The sequence below is a fragment of the Triticum aestivum genome, chromosome 6B, assembly GCF_018294505.1.
Source record: "Triticum aestivum cultivar Chinese Spring chromosome 6B, IWGSC CS RefSeq v2.1, whole genome shotgun sequence".
In the NCBI taxonomy this organism is placed as follows: Eukaryota; Viridiplantae; Streptophyta; class Magnoliopsida; order Poales; family Poaceae; genus Triticum; species Triticum aestivum.
In genome coordinates this window covers 700,673,972-700,694,429 of record NC_057810.1, presented here as the reverse complement: position 1 = coordinate 700,694,429, position 20,458 = coordinate 700,673,972, and the positions used below count along the sequence as shown (strand labels likewise).

Sequence of the window (20,458 nt, the reverse complement as noted above, 5' to 3'; positions counted from 1 at the left end):
GGAGGATATTTTGGATCATCGTCAAAATCATGCGGCTGTTGACCATCATCATTTGGAACCTCGTCAAAATCCTCATCTGATGCAACTAGCTGTTGACCATCATTTTCATCATCTGTTGCGGCAACCGGCTACTAACCAACATTTTCATCGAAGCCTTCCTGGAAACACTCTCCGAATTTTGGATCTACTGTGTTATCACAATACTTACCGTAATGACCAGACCCACCACACCTTGTGCACTTACGCTTCCTCGCTCCAAGTCCAGCTCCTTCATTGCGGGGTCTAATTCAACTCTTCCTTGGTCTACCTGCTGCTCTCTTCAGAACTGGAGCGCAAAGCTTGAATCCAGGGTCCACTATGTCCCATTGTTGTTTTCCCTCCATAGCAGGCAAGGCATACGCACATGTGGCTTTGAACCTTGCAACATAGTAGTAATCATGCACATACTGTTGTATGTTCCCTGCCGGACCTGGGAGAGAAGTGATGAAAAACGGGTCATGAATGCATGGCAACCCAGTTATCTACCATTGCCTACAACTGCAAGTTCTAGCTTCTAAATCCACTGGATATATCCATTCCCTCTTCTCTTTATCCAAATATGATATCTCTGTTGTGGTACCCGAGCAAAGAGTCATGTTTATTTCCAAGCCTGTTGTTTTCTGCTTCAGTTCATTCATCATGGCAGGGATGATAATGTAGCCCATGAATTTTGCCTCAGCTATTCCTGCATGATAATGAAATTTCTGCATGTATTATATCCTTATCCTGTCAAGCAAATCCACCACATAATGACCATTTAGTTTCTGGATCGTTGGGTTTAAAGACTCTGCTAGATTATTGTGCACATAGTCAACTTTGTTCAGTTCACTGAATTGGCTTCTGGCTCATAACTTGGAGTGGTGTGTTTCCAAGTATTCCTTCACTTTGGGATTCATGTATAACTGCCTCAAGTGGTAGTTGTGCTTCTTCACACTACAAGTCAAAGATGATGGCCATAAATTGTCGGTATACACCTTTCCTTTGAATTTCTTCATAAAATTTGCAGCAAGGTGATGCATGCATTCCCTATGCTCTACTCCAGGGAACACATTGTCCACGGCCACTTCTAAACCTTTGTTGGCATCTGTATGAATTACCAACCCATTGGGATGTGCAATAGCCCGCGCAGATTATGCAAAAACCAAGTCCAGCTCTCCTCAGACTCTGCCTCCAGCACACTATACGCAACTGGAAATACAAAACTGGGTGCATCAATTGCACAAGTTGCTACTAACTATCCTTTAAACCTCCCTGTGAGAAAAGTAGCATCAATAGCCAAATAAGGCCCGCAGCCTGCCAAAAAACCCCAGCAACAAGCCTTAATGCAGACAAAAACCCTCCTAAAGCATTCCTTGGTCTTTGTCACTCCCCTGAATGTGTACTCGACGTTCTGGTGGTCAATATCTACAATACTACCTGGGCTGGTCCTCTCCAGTTCACCTTTGAATGAATGCAACAATTGAAAACTTTCCTGCCAGTTACCATGAATAGAATCCATATCATGTTGTTTACCATTGAACAACCTCATGTATGGTAAATCTATCTTGAACTTGTCTTTGATGTTCTTATACATTTCCTTTGGACCCACTTGCTGGTTTTCTTCCACCCACTTCTTTACTTCTTCTGCCACTCATCTTGACTTGGCTCTACTGATTGTATCCTTCCTAAGGGTTGATTCCTGGCATGTGTGCTTAAAAGGGTTCACTTTGACCTGAACATTCGTGCTATTTCGCATTTTAGATGCGAGCATCCTCCATGGACAACCCTCAGTCGGACAGTGCACTCTGTAACATACTTGATCGCTCTTGTCAACTTTGAAAGTACGTTCTACCTTGATGCAGTATGTCACAAGTGCATTTCTACACTCACTCATGGATGCCAAAACGGTACCTTCTTCCATATGAGGGTTCAAAGGGTCCCATTCAATAGCTGCAAGGTCTTCGTCCTCACCCATTGCGTCATCATCCACACGGACTGCATTGTCAGCCTCATCTTGGTTTTCAGCCTGAGGTACCCATCGTAAATTCTGAATAACATCAGAATATAGCTTCTCTTCATCAACCCCAGAATTGTAGGCATCAGGCTCCACTTCAAGGGGGACCCTACTGTCGGTGTCCACGCTTGTCGAGCCACCACGTCATCATGCACTAACTGAACTATTCTGGCTGGAGATGCCATTACGATGACTTGGTTCTGCCCGAGAAGGTGCACCCGCCATCCAAGGGCCAAATGCCTGCTCAAGCACATCAATTTGTAGCCTCACATGAAAATTCTCTTTCTCCTTATGCCTAGCAAACATGGGAGCCAGCTCTTCATCATTACTAATTGTCACCCATTTCTTTTCCCCATAGTAGTATTTGTATTCCACTTCATCAAGCAAACCCCAAGGATATTGGCTGCAAATTACCTCTCCAAATTGTCTGAAACTCCAATTACAAGCCATTGGCAACCGATAATCGAAACCTCCTTGTAATTTCTTCTTATTCTTTGCATTCGACGTGTACCGGTCCCTTCTAATGTGCACCAAGAAAGCAAAGCGCAACTCCATCCCAACCGACGAAAAACAGAGACGCAGTCAGCACACCATTAGCTAAACTAACCGGGCAAACCAACTCGAATCGATTGTTTAAATGCACAACTAAGCTCAACCTAAACAGGAGGCATGACTTACCCCTCGGGAACCCAATCATGGACACGGCAGATCTCCGGCCTGATGCCCGCCTCGCCAAATACCCCAGGGTCGCTGCCGCTCGCCATTTCGCCCCAGGGTTCACTCTCGTACTTCCTCTATGTGCACCATCCCCCCACCTATCAGCGCTCCGGCCGGGCGCACGAAAGGAGGCCACGCCGCGCGTCGAGCAGGTGGTGGGCGCCCCACCGGTAGCGTCGCAGGAAGGTGGCGGGCGGAGCAGGATGGCCGCGGCAGCGCAGCTGGTAGCGGCGCAGGTGGTGGCGGCGGCACAGATGGTGGCGGCGGGCAAGACGGCCGGCGGGCAGATGGGACAGAGTGGCGTTGAGTGGCCAGGTTGGAACCCTAGGACTGATTTGGGGAAGTTGTTGCACGGTCCCACATGTCACGTCCACGTGGTCCCACATGTAAGATCCGGACCCACTACCACTAACACCGGCGGACAGAATGGACTCTAAACTTCCCGTTTGACCTCGTCATAGTAGTTGCGGACACACTAGGGGCAAAATTGAGCATGATTCGCAATTGAGGGGAAAACTGAGCAAATGGACACCACATAGGGCAAAAGGATAATTAACCCAAATTTTTACTCCCTTATAGATTTTAGGAGTTCGGCTAGGTGACGGTTAAAGGAGTAAAATAAAACTTTTACTCCCTTATAGACTTTTAAGGGATCGATTAGGGTTGCTCTTAGAAGACAAAAAAATATATGCTGAGACGCCTTCGTCGAACAGGGACAAAGTTAAGGATGAGTATACATGCATATATGTATCATCCTTGTACTTTGTCTCTAGAAAGGAAAAACAACGAACAAGGTACACTGTCAAATGTTAATCAGGCCATTTGGACTTACATAATGAATCATCGAGGATTTGTTTGTATCTAACAGGGGAGAGGGATATGGAAAGAATTAAGTTTGGCTCAAAAAAAGAGAGGAAAGGATTAGGACGTCGATAACTGCCACACGTGTGGCATGAAAGGAGACACACCACATGTTTTTAATGCAAATAGATTGCCACGTCATCGCATGCATGCATGCAAGAAATCTTTTTGGATTTCAGTTTTTAAAATGTTTTATCTCTTAAATGAAAAATCCGATTGAAGATCCGCTTTCACCATTAAATCCCTCGCGACGAGATCTTCATAACTAGAACTCATATCGATATATTTCTGCGAAATTTTTTTTGGTTAAAAGTTGTCATGTCTATTGCACATGAATTGCCATGATATTTACACTGAAGTTGCCATGATATGTTTCAACTATTTTCTTTTACATTTAAAAGTAAATTTTAACATATTATAAAACGGAGAATTAAGAAACTAGACTTGCCATGCACCATAAACTAAAATTGCCATGATACATGCACTTAAAATTGCCATGGTTCAATAAAAAAATTATTTTCATGGTCAAAGTATTGAAATTGCCATCATCAAAAAACTAAAATTGCCATGATCTACAAACTAAAATTGCCAATGCCAACTTTAGTTTAAGCACTATGGCAACTATAGTGAAAACATCATGGCAACTTCTGGGCAAAAAAATAATTCGTCGAAACATATCAACATGGGGTCTAGTTTTGAAGATCTCGTCGAGACGGATTTAATGGTGAAAACGGATTTTTAGTTCGCTTTTTTATTTAGAAGATAAAACATTTTTAAGCCGAAAACCAAAAAGATTTCTGCTGATGTCATATATTCATACGTGGCAAAATGAGTGGTGATGGGGGCGTGTGGGCGATCTGCAAACGCCTACACGTGTCGGTGTTAATTTTTCCGAAGGATTAAGTAATGAAAGAGGAAGTCATGGCTAGTACTAATAAGGGAAATGTTTGTGTTCGGCGCGCCGGTCGAAACTTCGGCCGGCCGCTCGCCCACGTAGGCATCACGTGGCACAAGGGCTGCCCGCACATGTATTTTCCTTATCTTCTGCACAGGCATCCTATCCTCTCCTCCACACAGTTGGTCTCTGGAGTTCTCGCCCATCCCCATCTCCGCATGCCTCTCTCTCTCTGTCCTGCCTCCCGGCGAGCACCACGGCTTCTCCGGCGAGCCTGCCACCATCCGCTCCTCCTTCCCTTCCTCTCCAATGAGTTTTTCTCCTATATCATCCATTTCCCTTCTTGCTCCCCCATAACCATGTCGCGTATAGAGACCAAAAGTGGATCCACTGACGGCGGGACGGAGGAGAAGCACGTCGGAGAGCTCCAATCGGTGGACGGAAGAGCTGCAACTGGCCACGCGGGAGCTGCACCCGGCGCCTATGACACGGGTGGTGCTGCATAGGCACTGGATGATGATGCCTGGTGAGCGCGAGCGACGCCATGGCCGACGACTGCAAGCGATGCGGCCGCCGGCGGTGATGGGCATGCTCGTGCTGCAACCGCAGTTCGACGGTGCTACAACCGTGGCCGGGGAAACCTGGAACCATGGTCTGGCGAGCTGCAAGGCGCCTACATGCTGGCGAGGGGGTGCTACAACCATGGCTAAAAAAGCTGGAAGCGCTATGCAGTGGCGCTGGAACCATGGCCCGGTGGAGCTACAAGGCGATGCCCCTGCTGGCTCGATGCTACAACCGTGTTTTGGAAGAGCTGGAACCCTAGTCTGGCGGAGTTGCAAGCCTGAAACCACATTCCGGCGGAGCTATGAGGTGACGCCTCGAGGCTGGAATGTTGCCACCGGTGTGAAGAAACAAGGGCGTGAGTTTTTTGCTGCGTTTTGTTGTGTTTTTTGCTGGAAACATAATTTGATTTTGCTAGAATCAGCCAACCATTTTTTGCTTCAACCGTCGAGATGGTGCTGGGCCGCGACCGTGTTGTTGGAACTTTTGTGTTTTGCTGGAAATAGCATTTGATTTTGCTGGAACCGGCCAGACGTTTTGCTTCAATTGGCAAGATGGTGTTGCGCGGCAATTTTTGTTGGAACCTTGATTTTTTCCTGCAGAAGGGGAGCCTTGGCGCAGTGGTAAAGCGGCTGCCTTGTGACCAAGAGGTCACGGGTTCAAGTCCTGGAAACAGCCTCTTACAGAAATGTAGGGAAAGGCTGCGTACTATAGACCCAAAGTGGTCGGACCCTTCCCGGGACCCTGCGCAAGCGGGAGCTGCATGCACCGGGCTGCCCTTTCTTGATTTTTTCCTGCAGTCTTTTGTGTTTTTTGCTGGAAATAGCTTTTGATTTTGCTGCAACCGGTCAAAGCAGAGATCTTACTGCAACCGTCAAGCAGGCGAGCGACCACGGCGAGCTGCGCCTGCAAGTCGGCGAGCGGCCACGGTGTGATGTGCCTGCGAGCCGGCGAGCGGCCCCGGCGAGAGGCGGCTACAGAGCTACAATCATCGCCACGGGGGAGCTGCAACCGCGAGCATACGTTGTTGGCAAGAAAGGGAGGAGGCGACAACGGGGACCGGTGAGGGCGACGACTGGCGTCGAGGGCAGCGATAGAGGAGATGCGCGAGGAGGTGCTACGAGGCTGGCGCATCGTCGTCCATGGCGGCACGCCTGAAACTTTTTCTAAAAGAAGAAGACGTTCGAGGAAGGAAGAAGGGAATCTTACGGTTCCTGGTTTGTTTGATCGTACGGTGCTGGTCTGACCGGCCCAAATTTGGGCCGGGCACCGGCGCCTAGCACTCGCCTATATTGACTTGTATAAAATCCAATTTTCCCTACCACTCCATCTCATTTTGCACCCGTCTTTTTCCAACCAATAACTCTATGTGTTTCCCATGCATCCACTAATAAATAAGGCGGCTGCTACAAATAAGTCCGATGGTTTCTCTAAGAACTGAGGTAAATACACATGTGGTGTCTGAACTTGCCATGGATGTTCACTTTAGTGCCTAAAGTTGAAAAATACGCCGAACTGGTTCCAAAACTTGGCTGACTCGTGCAAATACGGTGCTAATCTCATATGTAGACGTATAGTATGCTGATGTGGTCCCGTATTTGTTGACATGGTATGGGGTCACGTGCAGTGGCGAAGCAAGATTACTTTAATAATATATATGTCTCTATGACTAGTGGTCCTGTATGTCAGAACAAAAAGAAAATTGAAATTAAAAATAGTGCAGGATCAGAGACAAGCATACGACCTGCAGTTTGAAGAGAGCATATGCTGACCACTACACCAAACATACTACAATGACAACTTTGGCTACTACATGCTAATGAATGATAAACAAAAAGGCTTGTGGTGCTTAAATGGGCTGCATCCAGTGACCCATTTAGTGCATGTTATTTTCTTTAAAGAAATGTAAAGGTCTGTAAATGATAGTCATAATAATAAACTTTACATCCAAACATTTGTGTGTTATTAATAATTATCTCGTGTATGGTTTGTATTCACTAAACATCTAAAACTGTATTTAACGAACATTCATAAATATAATCTATGATTGTATATTTTAAAAGTTTGTATTTACTAAACATTTTTAAGCACTCATGGCTTATATTTAAACTAATATTTTCTAAATAATAAGTGAATATTTCTAAAAATTATAGGATTTTTAGTAAGTTATTTTATTACATACCACTATATATTTATTCTGTGTCCACGTAACTATTTGTGTACATTGAGGTATTTATGCACCAAAAATATTTATAACCCACAGCATGATATGGGGCCTGTTTGTTTTTTAATACGTGCACATGAATATTTGTATACCATAAGGTAATTATTAATGACACACAAATATTTGTATATCAGGAGGTAATTATTAACAACACACAAATATTTGAATTTATTTCTATTTTATGAATTATAATTTACAGACTTTAACATTTTTTAAAGTTAACCTGTACTAAATAGGCACTGAATGCAGCCTATTTAAGCACCAAAAACTATTCGGCGTGTGAATAATCAAAGAGCAAGGTCGCAGGTTCGATTCCAAATGAGCGTAATTTTAGTTTCCATTTTTTTTCTAGACTGAAGGCGGGACCACTAGTCATATATACATATAGCATTCAAATAATCATATTTCATCGTTACACATGGACCTCATGCCACATCAGTCAAATACGGTGCCATGTCAACACATTATACGTCTACATAGGTGTTTAGCACCGTATTTGCACGTGCTAGCCAAGTTTAAGAACCAGTTTAACATATTTTTCAAATTCAGACACTAAAGTGAACATCCATGACAAGTTCAAGCACCACTGGTGCAATTACCTCCTAAGAAATCATCCGCCTGTTCAGCCATTGGATCAGGGTGTTTTTTTTTTTAGGGAAATTGGATCAGGGTGTTAGCTGTCGTTGGATCACAGCAGGCAGCAGCGAGCGCGCCAGCTTCAACCCAGCGCCATTGCAGCCTCGCGCGAAGCTCCTATGAAGCACCGATGGTGTCCGATGAGTTCCAACGCGGCACCAACGCTCCGGCGAAGTTTCATTGCAACTCTGGCTGAGCTCCATTGCAGCCCGGCGGAGCTCCAACGCAGCACCACCCGCTGCAGAGCAGCTCGCGGGCTCGCCGGTGATGCTTCATTGTAGCTCCGAGCGCTCCTTCGCAGCTCTGGGCTTCGCAGGTGAAGCTCCATTGCCTCCGCCGGTGACGCACCATTGCAGCACCTAGCTCCGGGCCGCCACGCAAGCGCTGCATAGCAGCACCGGGAGCCGCCGCCGACCGCTCCATTGCAACACCGCGGCGTATGCGGCTGCGACGGCGACGGGGTGCTTCGGGCGCCGCCAGTGAAGCTTCCTTGCAGCATCGAGCTCCAGTCCGCCGTGCGAGCGCCGCGCCACAGCACCGGGAGCTAGCGACAAGCGCTCCACTGCAGCACCGCTACGCGCACGCGGCGGCGCCGTCTGCGCTGCAACGGCGACCCGGGTTCTCCGATGAAGCACGCGACGGGCGACGCGACGCAACTGCTGCGACAGAGATGCTAGCTGCGGTGGTCGCCGTCGTTTCCTCCCCTGGTTCGTAGCAGCGGTGTCGACCGGAGATGGTGAAATCTCGTGGTGAATGTTGACGAATGACTCCAGCGGAAGAAGGAAAATATGTGGACGAGAGCTGCGCTGAAGATAAAGCTACGAGGGATAAGCGGTGGCGGGCCCAAGCGACACGCGTCAACCAGGAGAGGCGGCTTACACGGCGACAAAATCAGCCGGTTTATTTAGGATCAAACAGATTACTATAGCTAGGATCATTACCAAAAAATGACATATACTACATCACATGCATTAACCCAAACTAATTAGTGGGTACACTAAACCTAATTAACAACATGTGGTTTTTCCTAGTGATAATTGACATGATCTCCTCTGTCGTTGCCTCTCCCCCTGACCTGACCTCGAGCCTTAAGGCTAGTCATAATAGGAGTAACATAGGTAGTAATATAGATGTCACATAAGCAAAAATATTGATGTGGCAAGTAGTTAATAAGGATTCAGGCAAATAGAGTAACCTAATATATTACCATCACATAGCATTTTTCAATGTAAAATGAGTCTACGAGACAAAAAATGAACATGTGTTTGTTAGTACACATATGACACTTCTTACTATAAAAATAGTAAGATAGAGTATATGCATGGGATGAGGATTTGTAGCACATAGGTGCTCCCCCACCGATATCTATGTGTCACGTTACTTTAGCCAATTCAAGACATTAAATGCTGAAATCATTTTACAATTCAGAGGTACCCCTGGATACATCCGCTCAATACTATCACCGGTGGGCCCATCTTTAAATGATGGTTGTACTCTACGACACCTAAGAACGGCAATAATAATGTGTGGTGCAGACTGCCGTGACCGAATTAATTCAAATTCAGCACCAGGTGTTGCTAGTCATAATGAATGGAAATGAGTAAAAAGGAAGCTTCCCGTTAATTCAGTTTAGGACTTTCATTAAATCCGTTGAACAATGCATCTCGTTTATGATGGACGAGAGTCGATTCATTTGAGTACCTAATTATGGGAGACTCTGATAGTTGCCAAGACAAATGTTTCATAACATTTGGGGATATAATAAGAAACCTAAAAACATGATACGTGGTTGTTCCTCAATATCCAACTTCTTGGTTATAAGGCAGAAAATACACCATGGAAGACAGAAATATATCCTGGTTTACGTAATATCCAGCTTCTTGGTTATAGGTAAAAAAACATCTTACTCACAATTAAATTCAACTTAGTCAAAAATCCATATCTCCTGAAACTTAAACCAGCATCTCTGTCTTCCAGGATATTAAGTAAACTTCCTGGAACTTAATATCCTGGTTACATCTTGGAAGATAGAGAAGCTACATATAAATCTGAACTTCCTGGAACTTTTTATTTTCACATGAACTTCCTGGATCGAAGGGCAGGTAACAATTAACCAGGTGATTTTCCGCAAAAAAGAAAAAGAATTAGGCTAGCTACAGAGATCTTATTTACAAGTTCAGTTGAGCCTCAGGAAGAGATACAGAACGGCGCTAGATTGAGGATCCCCGGGATGAGGAGGACCTTGAGAGTTGGCAGCATGGATTTACTGCTCCCCGTCTCGTCTGTGCCACCTATTTCTTGCTGCTCGCTGACGCCACGGGCTGCCGCTGCTCGCCGACACGGGCTGCCCTTGCCCCAGCTCCGCGTACTGCAGTTGCTGCTCGCTTCTCGCCGCCACAAGCAATCACTGCCCCAGCGGCTAGCGTTGCGTACTTCTGCTGCTGGCCGCCGCCGTTGCATACCGAATGGTGTCAGAGTTGGCGAAAAAAACAGAAAACCTCAGCGAGAAATTTTTAGGAAAGAAATTTTCAGAGAAAAAACAAGGAAAGAAAATACGATCGAGAAACAAAAAATTGCAGAGAGAAAATACGAGGAAAGACTCAACACCAAGCCGCCGAGGATCCTTGCCTAGTCGCCGACCTTCATCCCCAAAGTCTCAGCCCGTGCTGGATCTGCAGTGACCGGCTCGCACCCGAATCCATCGATGTTTATGTGCGGGGTGGGGTGGATCTGCAGTGACCGGCATGCAGAGTTTCCCTTCGAATAACATGATCAATCCGGGACAGGAAAAGTATTCACTAACCCAGTGACGCTCGCACTTGTAGAAGTGTTTCCCGGGGTTCTTGGGAGTCCGGGAAACCCACCACTCGATGTCGCCGTTGTGGCACCAGGGGCAACGGATGAGAGGAAGAGGAGGCTGCTCTTGGAGGATGGGTGCGAGGGACTGTGAGGTCGAGGACGAGGCAGACATGTCGACGGGCGCCGGTGCCGGCCGGTACAGGGAGCGAGCGGATGTATTGGCAGTTTAGATCTGAGAGGATAGGAGTGGGGAACGGAAAGAGGATGAGGAAGAGGAACAGTGTCCAGGACGCGTAAATATCAGCCGATCCCCACCAACCTTGCGTTAAATGCTCCCAGGGTGGGCCGGCCCAGCGGGACAGAATACATCTGGTAGGTGGGCCACGCAAGTAGAAACCCACTGGCATATACGAGACGTTTCGGTTCAATTACCTCATGGATACAAAAGTTAATACAGGGCATTGATTAGGACAGTCGCGAATCTATATGAGATCCAACGATACATTTATGCATGTATGGAGCACCTGGGTGCTCCTCTGTAATTTCCATATGCATGTTACTACTTTAAGTTACTCTTCATTATAACCAGCCTAACGCTGCCGAGAGGCGTCGCCACGATTGGTACAGACTCGAGGTCAGAGCAATAATTTCTATCACACCTCCAAATAATCACCCAATAGTGCCGCCGCCACCATGAGCACTAAAAATATCGGGGAAGCATCACCATCGATGGTTTGGTGAGTGAGAGACGAGGGTGCTACAATGGCCGCCACCAACCATGGGAGGATCGATGGCATCTACCGAGTGGGCATCTCAGCACTTTCAAGGACGTTGGCAACGAAAGATTCTTTCTTTTTCTTTGAAATCTTAGGCGCCGTCGCCTAATCAGGAGTGAAGTCTGAATTGAACCCTGAGATTGTAGAAACCGACGCAAATGAACCCTCACCTCTAAATCCCTGAAATTTGTATCCTGACCTCACTGATCCCGGTTTACTTGAACCCCACATACGTTTGGCACACCGGAAAAAGCACAATCCTAGCCGGGAACCCGCTTCTTTCACTGTGGCGCTGGTCAACGCATCATAGCCATTCATCGTCGTTCCCATCTCTCTCCTGCTATTCTGTTTCCTCAGATCCATCAATGTCAATAGCACAGATCACATCATATGCCCGGCTCAAAAAAAAAACATAAAGCACAACAAAGACGAGTGTCACCTTGTGTGAGCTTAGCCTGTAGTATGGGCGCATAGGAAAGCTGGTCTTTCCATGTGCGCGGCGGCGGCGAGCAGTAGCAACAGTACTGGTATGGCCAGCCGCCAGCGAGGACACCAGTTGCTTATGGCCGGGAGCAGCACCAGCCACAGTAGTACGCCGCGCCGGCGAGCGGCACCAGCAGTACCACGCCGTAGAGATGGTTCTACTTCATCGACAAGGGCACCTACCTCGCCGTCCTCGCCTGCTTCAGGGATGACCAAGATCTCTCCGGCCGCCGCCGGCGTTACCCCTGTCACCGCCGTCGTCCGCGGGCTGGACGGGCTGGGCTGGATGGCGTGCCCAAGCAGCTGCTCCGCTCTCAGAGGCTGCCGTGGCAGGTGTCTTCCTGCATTACCGACGGACTGACGGTGCCGCACGGGCACCTCAAATCAGATGGGGCGGCGCAGCTCCAGACAAACGAGGCGTCAATGGCCGAGGACGAGCTAAACTTTCTGCACCACGTTCGTCTGTTTGTTTTGTGTACGTGCACACATCAATTAGCCGGCGGCTAGAATCGATCCACCGGCCATGCACTCGTGAGGAAGAGATTGGGGAAGAAGATGCGTATGACATATGGGCCCACGTAGTAAGTGACAGTAGAAACAATCCCGGCTGGGATCGTGCCTTTCCTATTACGCTAAACATGATTTTACTGATACAAGGTCAGGATTAACCGGGATCTGTAAATATAGCGTATCAACTTCAAGAATTTAGAGATGAGGGTTTGTTTTCGTCAGCCTCTACAACCTCAAGGTTTATTTCAGACTTCACTCCCTAATCAGCCCGGTCTGCTTCAAGTACTAGTATCACCATCGTCTAAGCACCAATCACTCTGCAATGGATTATTTGGGCATAGTCGTGGCACTGGTTGTCGCCGCCTCGTCCATTGCCATCCACCTCCTCAGCAGGGCCAAGAAAAGACAGCCGGCCAACCTGCCCCCGGGCTCCCTCGGCCTGCCGGTGATCGGCCAGAGCCTCGGCCTCCTCCGGGCCATGCGCGGCGGCGACGGCGGCAGCCGGTGGATACAGGACCGGATCGACAAGTACGGGCCCGTGTCGAAGCTGTCGCTGTTCGGCACGCCGACGGTGCTCCTGGCCGGACCGGCGGCCAACAAGTTCCTCTTCTTCAGCAGCGTGCTCTCGACGCGGCAGCCCCGGTCCGTGCAGCGGATCCTCGGGGAGAACAGCATCCTGGGCCTCCACGGCGCCGACCACGGGCGCGTCCGCGGCGCTCTGCTCGAGTTCCTCAAGCCGGACATGCTCAAGATGTACGTGGGCAGGATCGACGCCGAGGTGCGGCGGCACGTGGAGGAGAACTGGGCCGGCCGCGGGACCGTGACGGTGCTGCCGCTGATGAAGCGGCTGACGTTCGACATCATCTCCGCGCTGCTCTTCGGGCTCGAGAGGGGCGCCGTGCGGGACGCGCTGGCCGGCGACTTCGCGCGCATGGTCGAGGGCATGTGGGCCGTCCCGGCGAACCTGCCGTTTACGGCGTTCAGCCGGAGCCTCAAGGCCAGCGGCAGAGCCCGGCGGGTGCTGGCGGGGATCACGCGGGAGAAGAAGGCCAGGCGGTGCCAGCCGGAGCACCGCAAGGCGCCGTCGCGGAGCAACGACCTCATAACCTGCCTGCTCGGCCTGACGGACGGCCATGGCGAGCGGCTGCTGAGCGACGAGGAGATCGTGGACAACGCCATGGTCGCCCTCATCGCCGGCCACGACACGTCGTCCATCCTGATGACGTTCATGGTCCGCCACCTCGCCAACGATGACGCCACCCTCGCCGCCATGGTCCAAGGCAAGTGGCCAGTGGCCAGTGAATCAATCGTTCCAACCTGCCATGGTTGCTCATGATGTGTGCTTTGTTTCGTCTTTCGTGACACAGAGCATGAAGAGATCGCCAAGAGCAAAGGCGACGGAGAGGCTCTCACATGGGAAGATCTGACGAGGATGAAGTTCACATGGCGAGTCGCCCAGGAGATCCTCCGCATCGTCCCTCCACTCTTCGGCAACTTCAGAAGAGCGCTGGAGGACGTGGAGTTCGACGGCTACCTCATCCCAAAAGGATGGCAGGTCAGTTGCTTGCTGCTAGTCAATTCGCCTCCTAGCTTAGCCATCATAGTCGTCGGAGCCTGAGATGAGAAAGCTTTCAGGTGTTCTGGACGTCGAACGTGACGCACATGGACGCGAGCATCTTCCACGAGCCGGCCAAGTTCGACCCGTCCCGGTTCGAGAACCAGGCCGCGCCGCCGTGCTCCTTCGTCGCCTTTGGGGCCGGCCCGAGGCTATGCCCCGGGATGGACTTCTCCCGGATCGAGACGCTGGTGACGATGCACCACCTCGTGAGGCAGTTCAGATGGAAGCTCTGCTGCAAGGAGAACACCTTTGTGAGGGACCCCATGCCGTCGCCGCTGCGTGGCCTGCCCATCCAAATCCAGCACAGGACCTCCCCTCCTCCATCGTGACCAAGCTTCTTCACAGCAATCTCACTGTCATCGTCGTTCGCATTGCATAGAAAATGTAGCTGTTGCGGCACGTGTATGTGTTATGAGTAACAAATCAAAAATAAATGGGTCTGGCTAGGACTCAGTCTACTAAGACTTCGTGAAGTCTCAATCGGCCGATGTCTTAGGAGCCTTTGTTCTTTGTTTTTGTTTGCTTGTCTTCTTTTTTTTTCGAGAGTACGCAAAATGCGTACCATAGCTTTATAGAAGAAGAAAAAACAATTACAAGACAACTAACACTTGCTGCGAACAACAAGCGTAGCACCAACTCCACATCCGGCTAGTCCAAAGACAGCCACCAACAACCACACAACTACAAAGCAAAAGAGCCTGCCCAACACCGAAAACATTGTCGCGTCTCGACCGACAACGGTCACCACCGAAGAGCAGCAACTTCCACCAAGCATCTCCTGTCGACGCACCATCCTCCCTTGATGCCTAGGAGATGGCAAGAGGATGGCAGGACCCGATCTGACCCGAGGAAGACGCCGTCTTGAAATCACCGTGAGGATCGTGCATAGCGCCGAAGTGAGCGATTATGGGGAGCGGCGAACAACGGGGGAGCGCAACAAGGGACAACCAGACCATGTCTCCTAGCACGATGCACCCAATAGAGGGACGACGTTGAAGACGCCGCCATCGTGCCGACCCAGCACCGGATCAAGGCTTTCGCTCGGAGACAATTGCCAACACCAAGCGAGCGAGGGAGATGGCGACACACTCGGCGACGCCTCCAAGGAGGGAAACGACACCCACGGGTGCCATCGCCGCCAGCCCGGCCACAACCGGACAGGACTTTCATCCGTAATGCCATGCATCTCCGCACCTCCAGGTATAGGCAGAGCCGACCAAGAAGTCTCGCACCGCCGTCACCGCAGCAACTTGCCATCGAAGCCGTGCAGCCAAGGTCCTCCCACATCCGCACTGCTGAGAGAACGCGACCAACAGCCACAAACCACCCAGACGAGGAGCCGCAGCAGCTAACCATGTCGTGCAAGGGCTGAATCCAGCACGACGGCCTTCACCCGCTCCAGATGACTGCCGCGCAACGAACTCAACCCCAAGGCCAGATTGAATCTGGGGGAAATCCGATCTGGCCAGCACCTCCCTCCCCAGCTCCGGCGCCATCGCATCCAGGAGCAACCCAACGCGCCCAGCACCCTGAGGCGGCCGGCCGCCCGCTGCCCGCCATGGACTCCCTCCTGGCAGGGCCTCGCAGCGCCGCCGCCGCCAAAGCCCGGAGCTCGCGCCGTCGCCCCCATCTGAGCCGGCGCCCCATCCTCCGCCACCACTCTGCTACGGTCATGGCCCGAGTTCACCTCTCCGCCGCGCCTCCGCCGTGCGCCAGCGACAGCGGCCGCGGATCCTGCCGCCGGCCATCACACCACCAGGCAGCCCCGAAGACGTCCACTCCGCGCGAAGGAGCCCGTCGGGGAGGTGCGCCTCCAGCACCCGCCGCCTTCGACGGCCAGGCGCGGCCGCCACCGCCGGTGCCGGCGGTGGCAGCGGCCGGGGCGGTGGATCTGGGCCTCTTTTGTTTAGGGTTTGGGGAGCCTCCGGAGCCGCACGAGCGTGCAACCCGGGAGGCGTTTTCACAACCCGAGGAAAGAGGATTCGGGGTGCTTGCTTGTCTTCTTAAGTGTGCTGCTTTTGTCCAAAGCTTGTCACGTGTTGGGCTGTCCTTTTCTTCTGTTGTCTTTTGCTAGGTTGTCTTGTCTGCTGTACTTTCTTTTTACAATCTTGTCTCATATACTTGGTTGGTTGGCCTTTCAAGCTTCTTCACAGTAATCTCACTGTCATCGTCGTTCGCATTGCATTAGAAAATGTTGCTGCTGCAAGTGTACTGGCCATGAGTAATAAATCAACGTATTTGTTAATTATTGTCTAGATAAAAACTACTACATCATTTAATTAATAAAAAAATCCGCATGAATCTTTACGTATATCAAATGGAGCAGGAGTTAGAGAAGACTTAGTTAATTTTGATCTAGATGAGTGGTAGCCACACCGTAAAAAACTTGATCCATGGGAGTATGTAGCAGTAGCCAAGAGCTTTTTTTCTCAAGTGGGATGTCCTTGTGAAGAATATAGTAAGAGCATCTATAGCCGGGCACATCAAACCCACACCATACGCCCGGGCGGGCCGCCCGGGCCTATTTAGTCATATTATTTTTTGACTCAGACGGGCTCTTTAAACGGGCCTCAAACATCCGGGTTGGCCGGCACCCCATATCCAGCCTAAATATGGGGCGGATATGAGGGCGTCCGGGAGTGCCCGAGCACACCCGTCACATAGGGCGGACGAAGGGGACTCATCCGGACTCACCCGTAAACCCGGCGGTCCGACGGACGCCTCCTCCGTCGTCGCGGTGTGGATGCCGCGCGGCGCCGCTCCGGCTCGCCGACCGAGAGCAAATCAGCCTATTTAAGCCGGCAGGAGTCCCGCAACCCTAGTCCATCCACCACCACCACCCACCCCCCCTCTCTGTGCCGCCAGCCCGAGCATCCATCTCACCCCTCTCCCCCTCCAGTGCTCTGTCCATGCTCTGGCGCTCCGCCATGGTCCGGATTAAGACCACGTACTACTCAATGCTCACGCCGGAGCGCCGCACCGAGATCCAACAGCAGATCCGGGTGAGACATGCCGCGCGCGCAGCCCGCATCGCTGCCGGCCTGCCTTCGGACTCGCCGGAGCCAGAGGAGGAGAAGCAACTGGGGGAAGATGAGGAGGAGGAGTTGGCACCTGTAGGATCGGAAGTATGTCTAGAGAGGGGGTGATTAGACTACTTGACCAAATAAAAACTTATCATTTTCCCAATTTTAGTTCTTGGCAGATTTTAGCTCACTTAGCTCAAGTCAAGCAATCTTAACACAATTCAAGCAAGCATGCAAAGAGTATATGAGCAGCAGAAAGTAAAGCATGCAACTTGCAAGAATGTAAAGGGAAGGGTTTGGAGAATTCAAACACAATTGGAGACACGGATGTTTTTGTCGTGGTTCCGATAGGTGGTGCTATCATACATCCACGTTGATGGAGACTTCAACCCACGAAGAGTAACGGCTGCGCGAGTCCACGGAGGGCTCCACCCAAAAGGGGTCCACGAAGAAGCAACCTTGTCTATCCCACCATGGTCGTCGCCCACGAAGGACTTGCCTCACTAGCGGTAGATCTTCACATGAGGCTTTGTAAGCACCGCTTGACTTGTTATGGAGCTCCTCCTTATCCTTGAGTGACATCTCATGAGCAACAATTCTTCCAATGACTTCCGTTGGCTTGAGATTCTTGTAATTGGGCATCATTTGGATCAATGTGCACACGGTATCATATTTTCCATCCAATGCTCTTAGGATCTTCTTGATGATGAATTTGTCGGTCATCTCTTCACTTCCTAAGCCGGCAATCTCATTTGTAATGAGAGCAAGCCTAGAGTACATTTCAGCGATGCCTTCACCATCCTTCATCTTGAACTTGTCAAGTTGACTTTGAAGCACATCCAACTTGGATTCCTTGACGGAGTCGGTACCTTCGTGCATATCAATCAAAGTATCCCAAATTTCCTTTGCATTCTCAAGACGGCTGATTTTGTTGAATTCTTCGGGGCACAATCCGTTGAAGAGTATATCACAAGCTTGAGCGTTGTATTGCAGCATCTTCAACTCATCTGCGCTAGCTTCACGGTTCGGTTCTCTCCCATCAAACAATTCACCTTGCAAGCCAATACACACAATAGCCCAAACGGCGGGGTTATGTCCGAGAATATGCATTTTCATCTTATGCTTCCAACTAGCAAAATTTGTACCATCAAAGTAAGGACCTCTACGGTGGTAGTTTCCCTCGCTAGACGCCATACTCTCCTAGGCTGTGAAACCGTGGCTATGACCACCAAAAGCTATGGAAATCAAAGCAAATGGAGACCAAAGCTCTGATACCACTTGTAGGATCGGAAGTATGGCTAGAGGGGGGGGGGTGATTAGACTACTTGACCAAATAAAAACTTATCCTTTTCCCAATTTTAGTTCTTGGTAGATTTTAGCTAACTTAGCACAAGTCAAGCAATCTTAACACAATTCAAGCAAGCATGAAAAGAGTATATGAGCAGCGGAAAGTAAAGCATGCAACTCGCAAGAATGTAAAGGGAAGGGTTTGGAGAATTCAAACGCAATTGGAGACACAGATGTTGTTATTGTGGTTCCGATAGGTGGTGCTATCGTACATCCACGTTGATGGAGACTTCAACCCACGAAGGGTAATGGTTGCGCGAGTCCACGGAGGGCTCCACCCAAAAAGGGTCCACGAAGAAGCAACCTTTTCTATCCTACCATGGCCGTCGCCCACAAAGGACTTGCCTCACTAGCGGTAGATCTTCACGAAGTAGGCGATCTCCTTGCCCTTACAAACTCCTTTGTTCAACTCCACAATCTTGTCGGAGGCTCCCAGTGACACCTAGCCAACCTAGGAGACACCACTCTCCAAGAAGTAATAGATGGTGTGTTGATGATGAACTCCTTGCTCTTGTGCTTCAAATGATAGTCTCCCCAACACTCAACTCTCTCTCACAGGATTTGGATTTGGTGGAAATAAGATTTGAGTGGAAAGCAACTTGGGGAAGGCTAGAGATCAAGATTCATATGGTAGGAATGGAATATCTTGGTCTCAACACATGAGTAGGTGGTTCTCTCTTAGAAAATGTAAGTTGGAAGTGTAGGTTTGTTCTGATGGCTCTCTCCATGAATGAAGAGGAGGTGGAGGGGTATATATAGCCTCCACACAAAATCTAACCGTTACACACAACTTGCCAATCTCGGTGTGACCAAAGTGAGAAACTCGGTCGGACCGATTCAACAAATCTAGTGACTGTTTGTGACGCCCCCGATTCAATCGTACACTAATCATGCACGCAAATGTGTACGATCAAGATCAGGGACTCACGGGAAGATATCACAACACGACTCAACAAATAAAATAAGTCATACAAGCATCATAATACAAGCCAGGGGCCTCGAGGGCTCGAATACAAGTGCTCGATCATAGACGAGTCAGCGGAAGCAACAATATCTGAGTACAGACATAAGTTAAACAAGTTTGCCTTAAGAAGGCTAGCACAAACTGGGATACAGATCGAAAGAGGCGCAGGCCTCCTGCCTGGGATCCTCCTAAACTACTCCTGGTCGTCGTCAGCGGGCTGCACGTAGTAGTAGACACCTCCGGTGTAGTAGGGGTCGTCGTCGACGGTGGCGACTGGCTCCTGGACTCCAGCATCTGGTTGCGACAACCAGGTAGAAGGGAAAGGGGAAAAGAGGGAGAAAAGCAACCGTGAGTACTCATCCAAAGTACTCGCAAGCAAGGAACTACACTACATATGCATGGGTATATGTGTAAGGAGGCCATATCAGTGGACTGAACTGCAGAATGCCAGAATAAGAGGGGGATAGCTAATCCTGTCGAAGACTACGCTTCTGGCAGCCTCCGTCTTGCCGCATGTAGAAGAGAGTAGATGGAAGTCTTCCAAGTAGCATCTCCAAGTAACATCTCCAAGTAGCATCTCGAGTAGCATAATCCTACCCGGCGATCCTCTCCTCGTCGCCCTGCGGAAAAGCGATCACCGGGTTGTCTGTGGAACTTGGAAGGGTGTGTTTTATTAAGTATCCGGTTCTAGTTGTCATAAGGTCAAGGTACAACTCCAAGTCGTCCTGTTACCGAAGATCACGGCTATTCGAATAGATTAACTTCCCTGCAGGGGTGCACCACATAGCCCAACACGCTCGATCCCATTTGGCCGGACACACTTTCCGGGGTCATGCCCGGCCGCGGAAGATCAACACGTCGCAGCCCCACCTAGGCAAAACAGAGAGGCCAGCACGCCGGTCTAAACCTAAGCGCGCAGGGGTCTGGGCCCATCGCCCTGAGCACACCTGCACGTTGCGTGGGCGGCCGAAAGCAGACCTAGCCTAGTGGCGTTCCAGTCCAATTCGGCGCG

General features: G+C 50.0%; 1 protein-coding gene and 1 long non-coding RNA gene across 3 annotated transcripts; one reads left to right on the top strand and one right to left on the bottom strand.

Annotated features, from left to right (window-relative positions):
* Positions 1-9,839: 9,839 nt before the first annotated feature.
* On the bottom strand, positions 9,840-11,049 carry LOC123139553 (uncharacterized). Of its 2 annotated transcripts, none has more exons than XR_006469600.1 (2): positions 10,730-11,049; positions 9,840-10,367 (listed from the first exon to the last, which is right to left on the bottom strand). It is a non-coding gene; the product is annotated as an uncharacterized lncRNA (long non-coding RNA). The 2 variants fall into 2 exon arrangements; XR_006469601.1 differs by having other exon boundaries at positions 9,840-10,364.
* A 1,712-nt stretch (positions 11,050-12,761) lies between these two features.
* LOC123139552 (cytochrome P450 716B1) lies at positions 12,762-14,592 on the top strand. Its single transcript, XM_044559333.1, has 3 exons — positions 12,762-13,774; positions 13,862-14,049; positions 14,130-14,592. Exons 1-3 carry the CDS (start codon positions 12,817-12,819, stop codon positions 14,439-14,441), a joined length of 1,458 nt encoding a protein of 485 aa, XP_044415268.1. The 5' UTR covers positions 12,762-12,816; the 3' UTR covers positions 14,442-14,592.
* Positions 14,593-20,458: the final 5,866 nt, after the last annotated feature.

What these genes read in the sequence shown, in the direction of transcription:
- LOC123139552 (XM_044559333.1), top strand. Translation starts at nt 12,817, where the DNA reads ATGGATTATTTGGGCATAGTCGTGGCACTGGTTGTCGCCGCCTCGTCC. An exon ending in CCTCGCCGCCATGGTCCAAG is followed by an intron (nt 13,775 to 13,861) that starts GCAAGTGGCCAG and finishes TTCGTGACACAG; the next exon opens with AGCATGAAGAGATCGCCAAG. An exon ending in TCATCCCAAAAGGATGGCAG is followed by an intron (nt 14,050 to 14,129) that starts GTCAGTTGCTTG and finishes GAAAGCTTTCAG; the next exon opens with GTGTTCTGGACGTCGAACGT.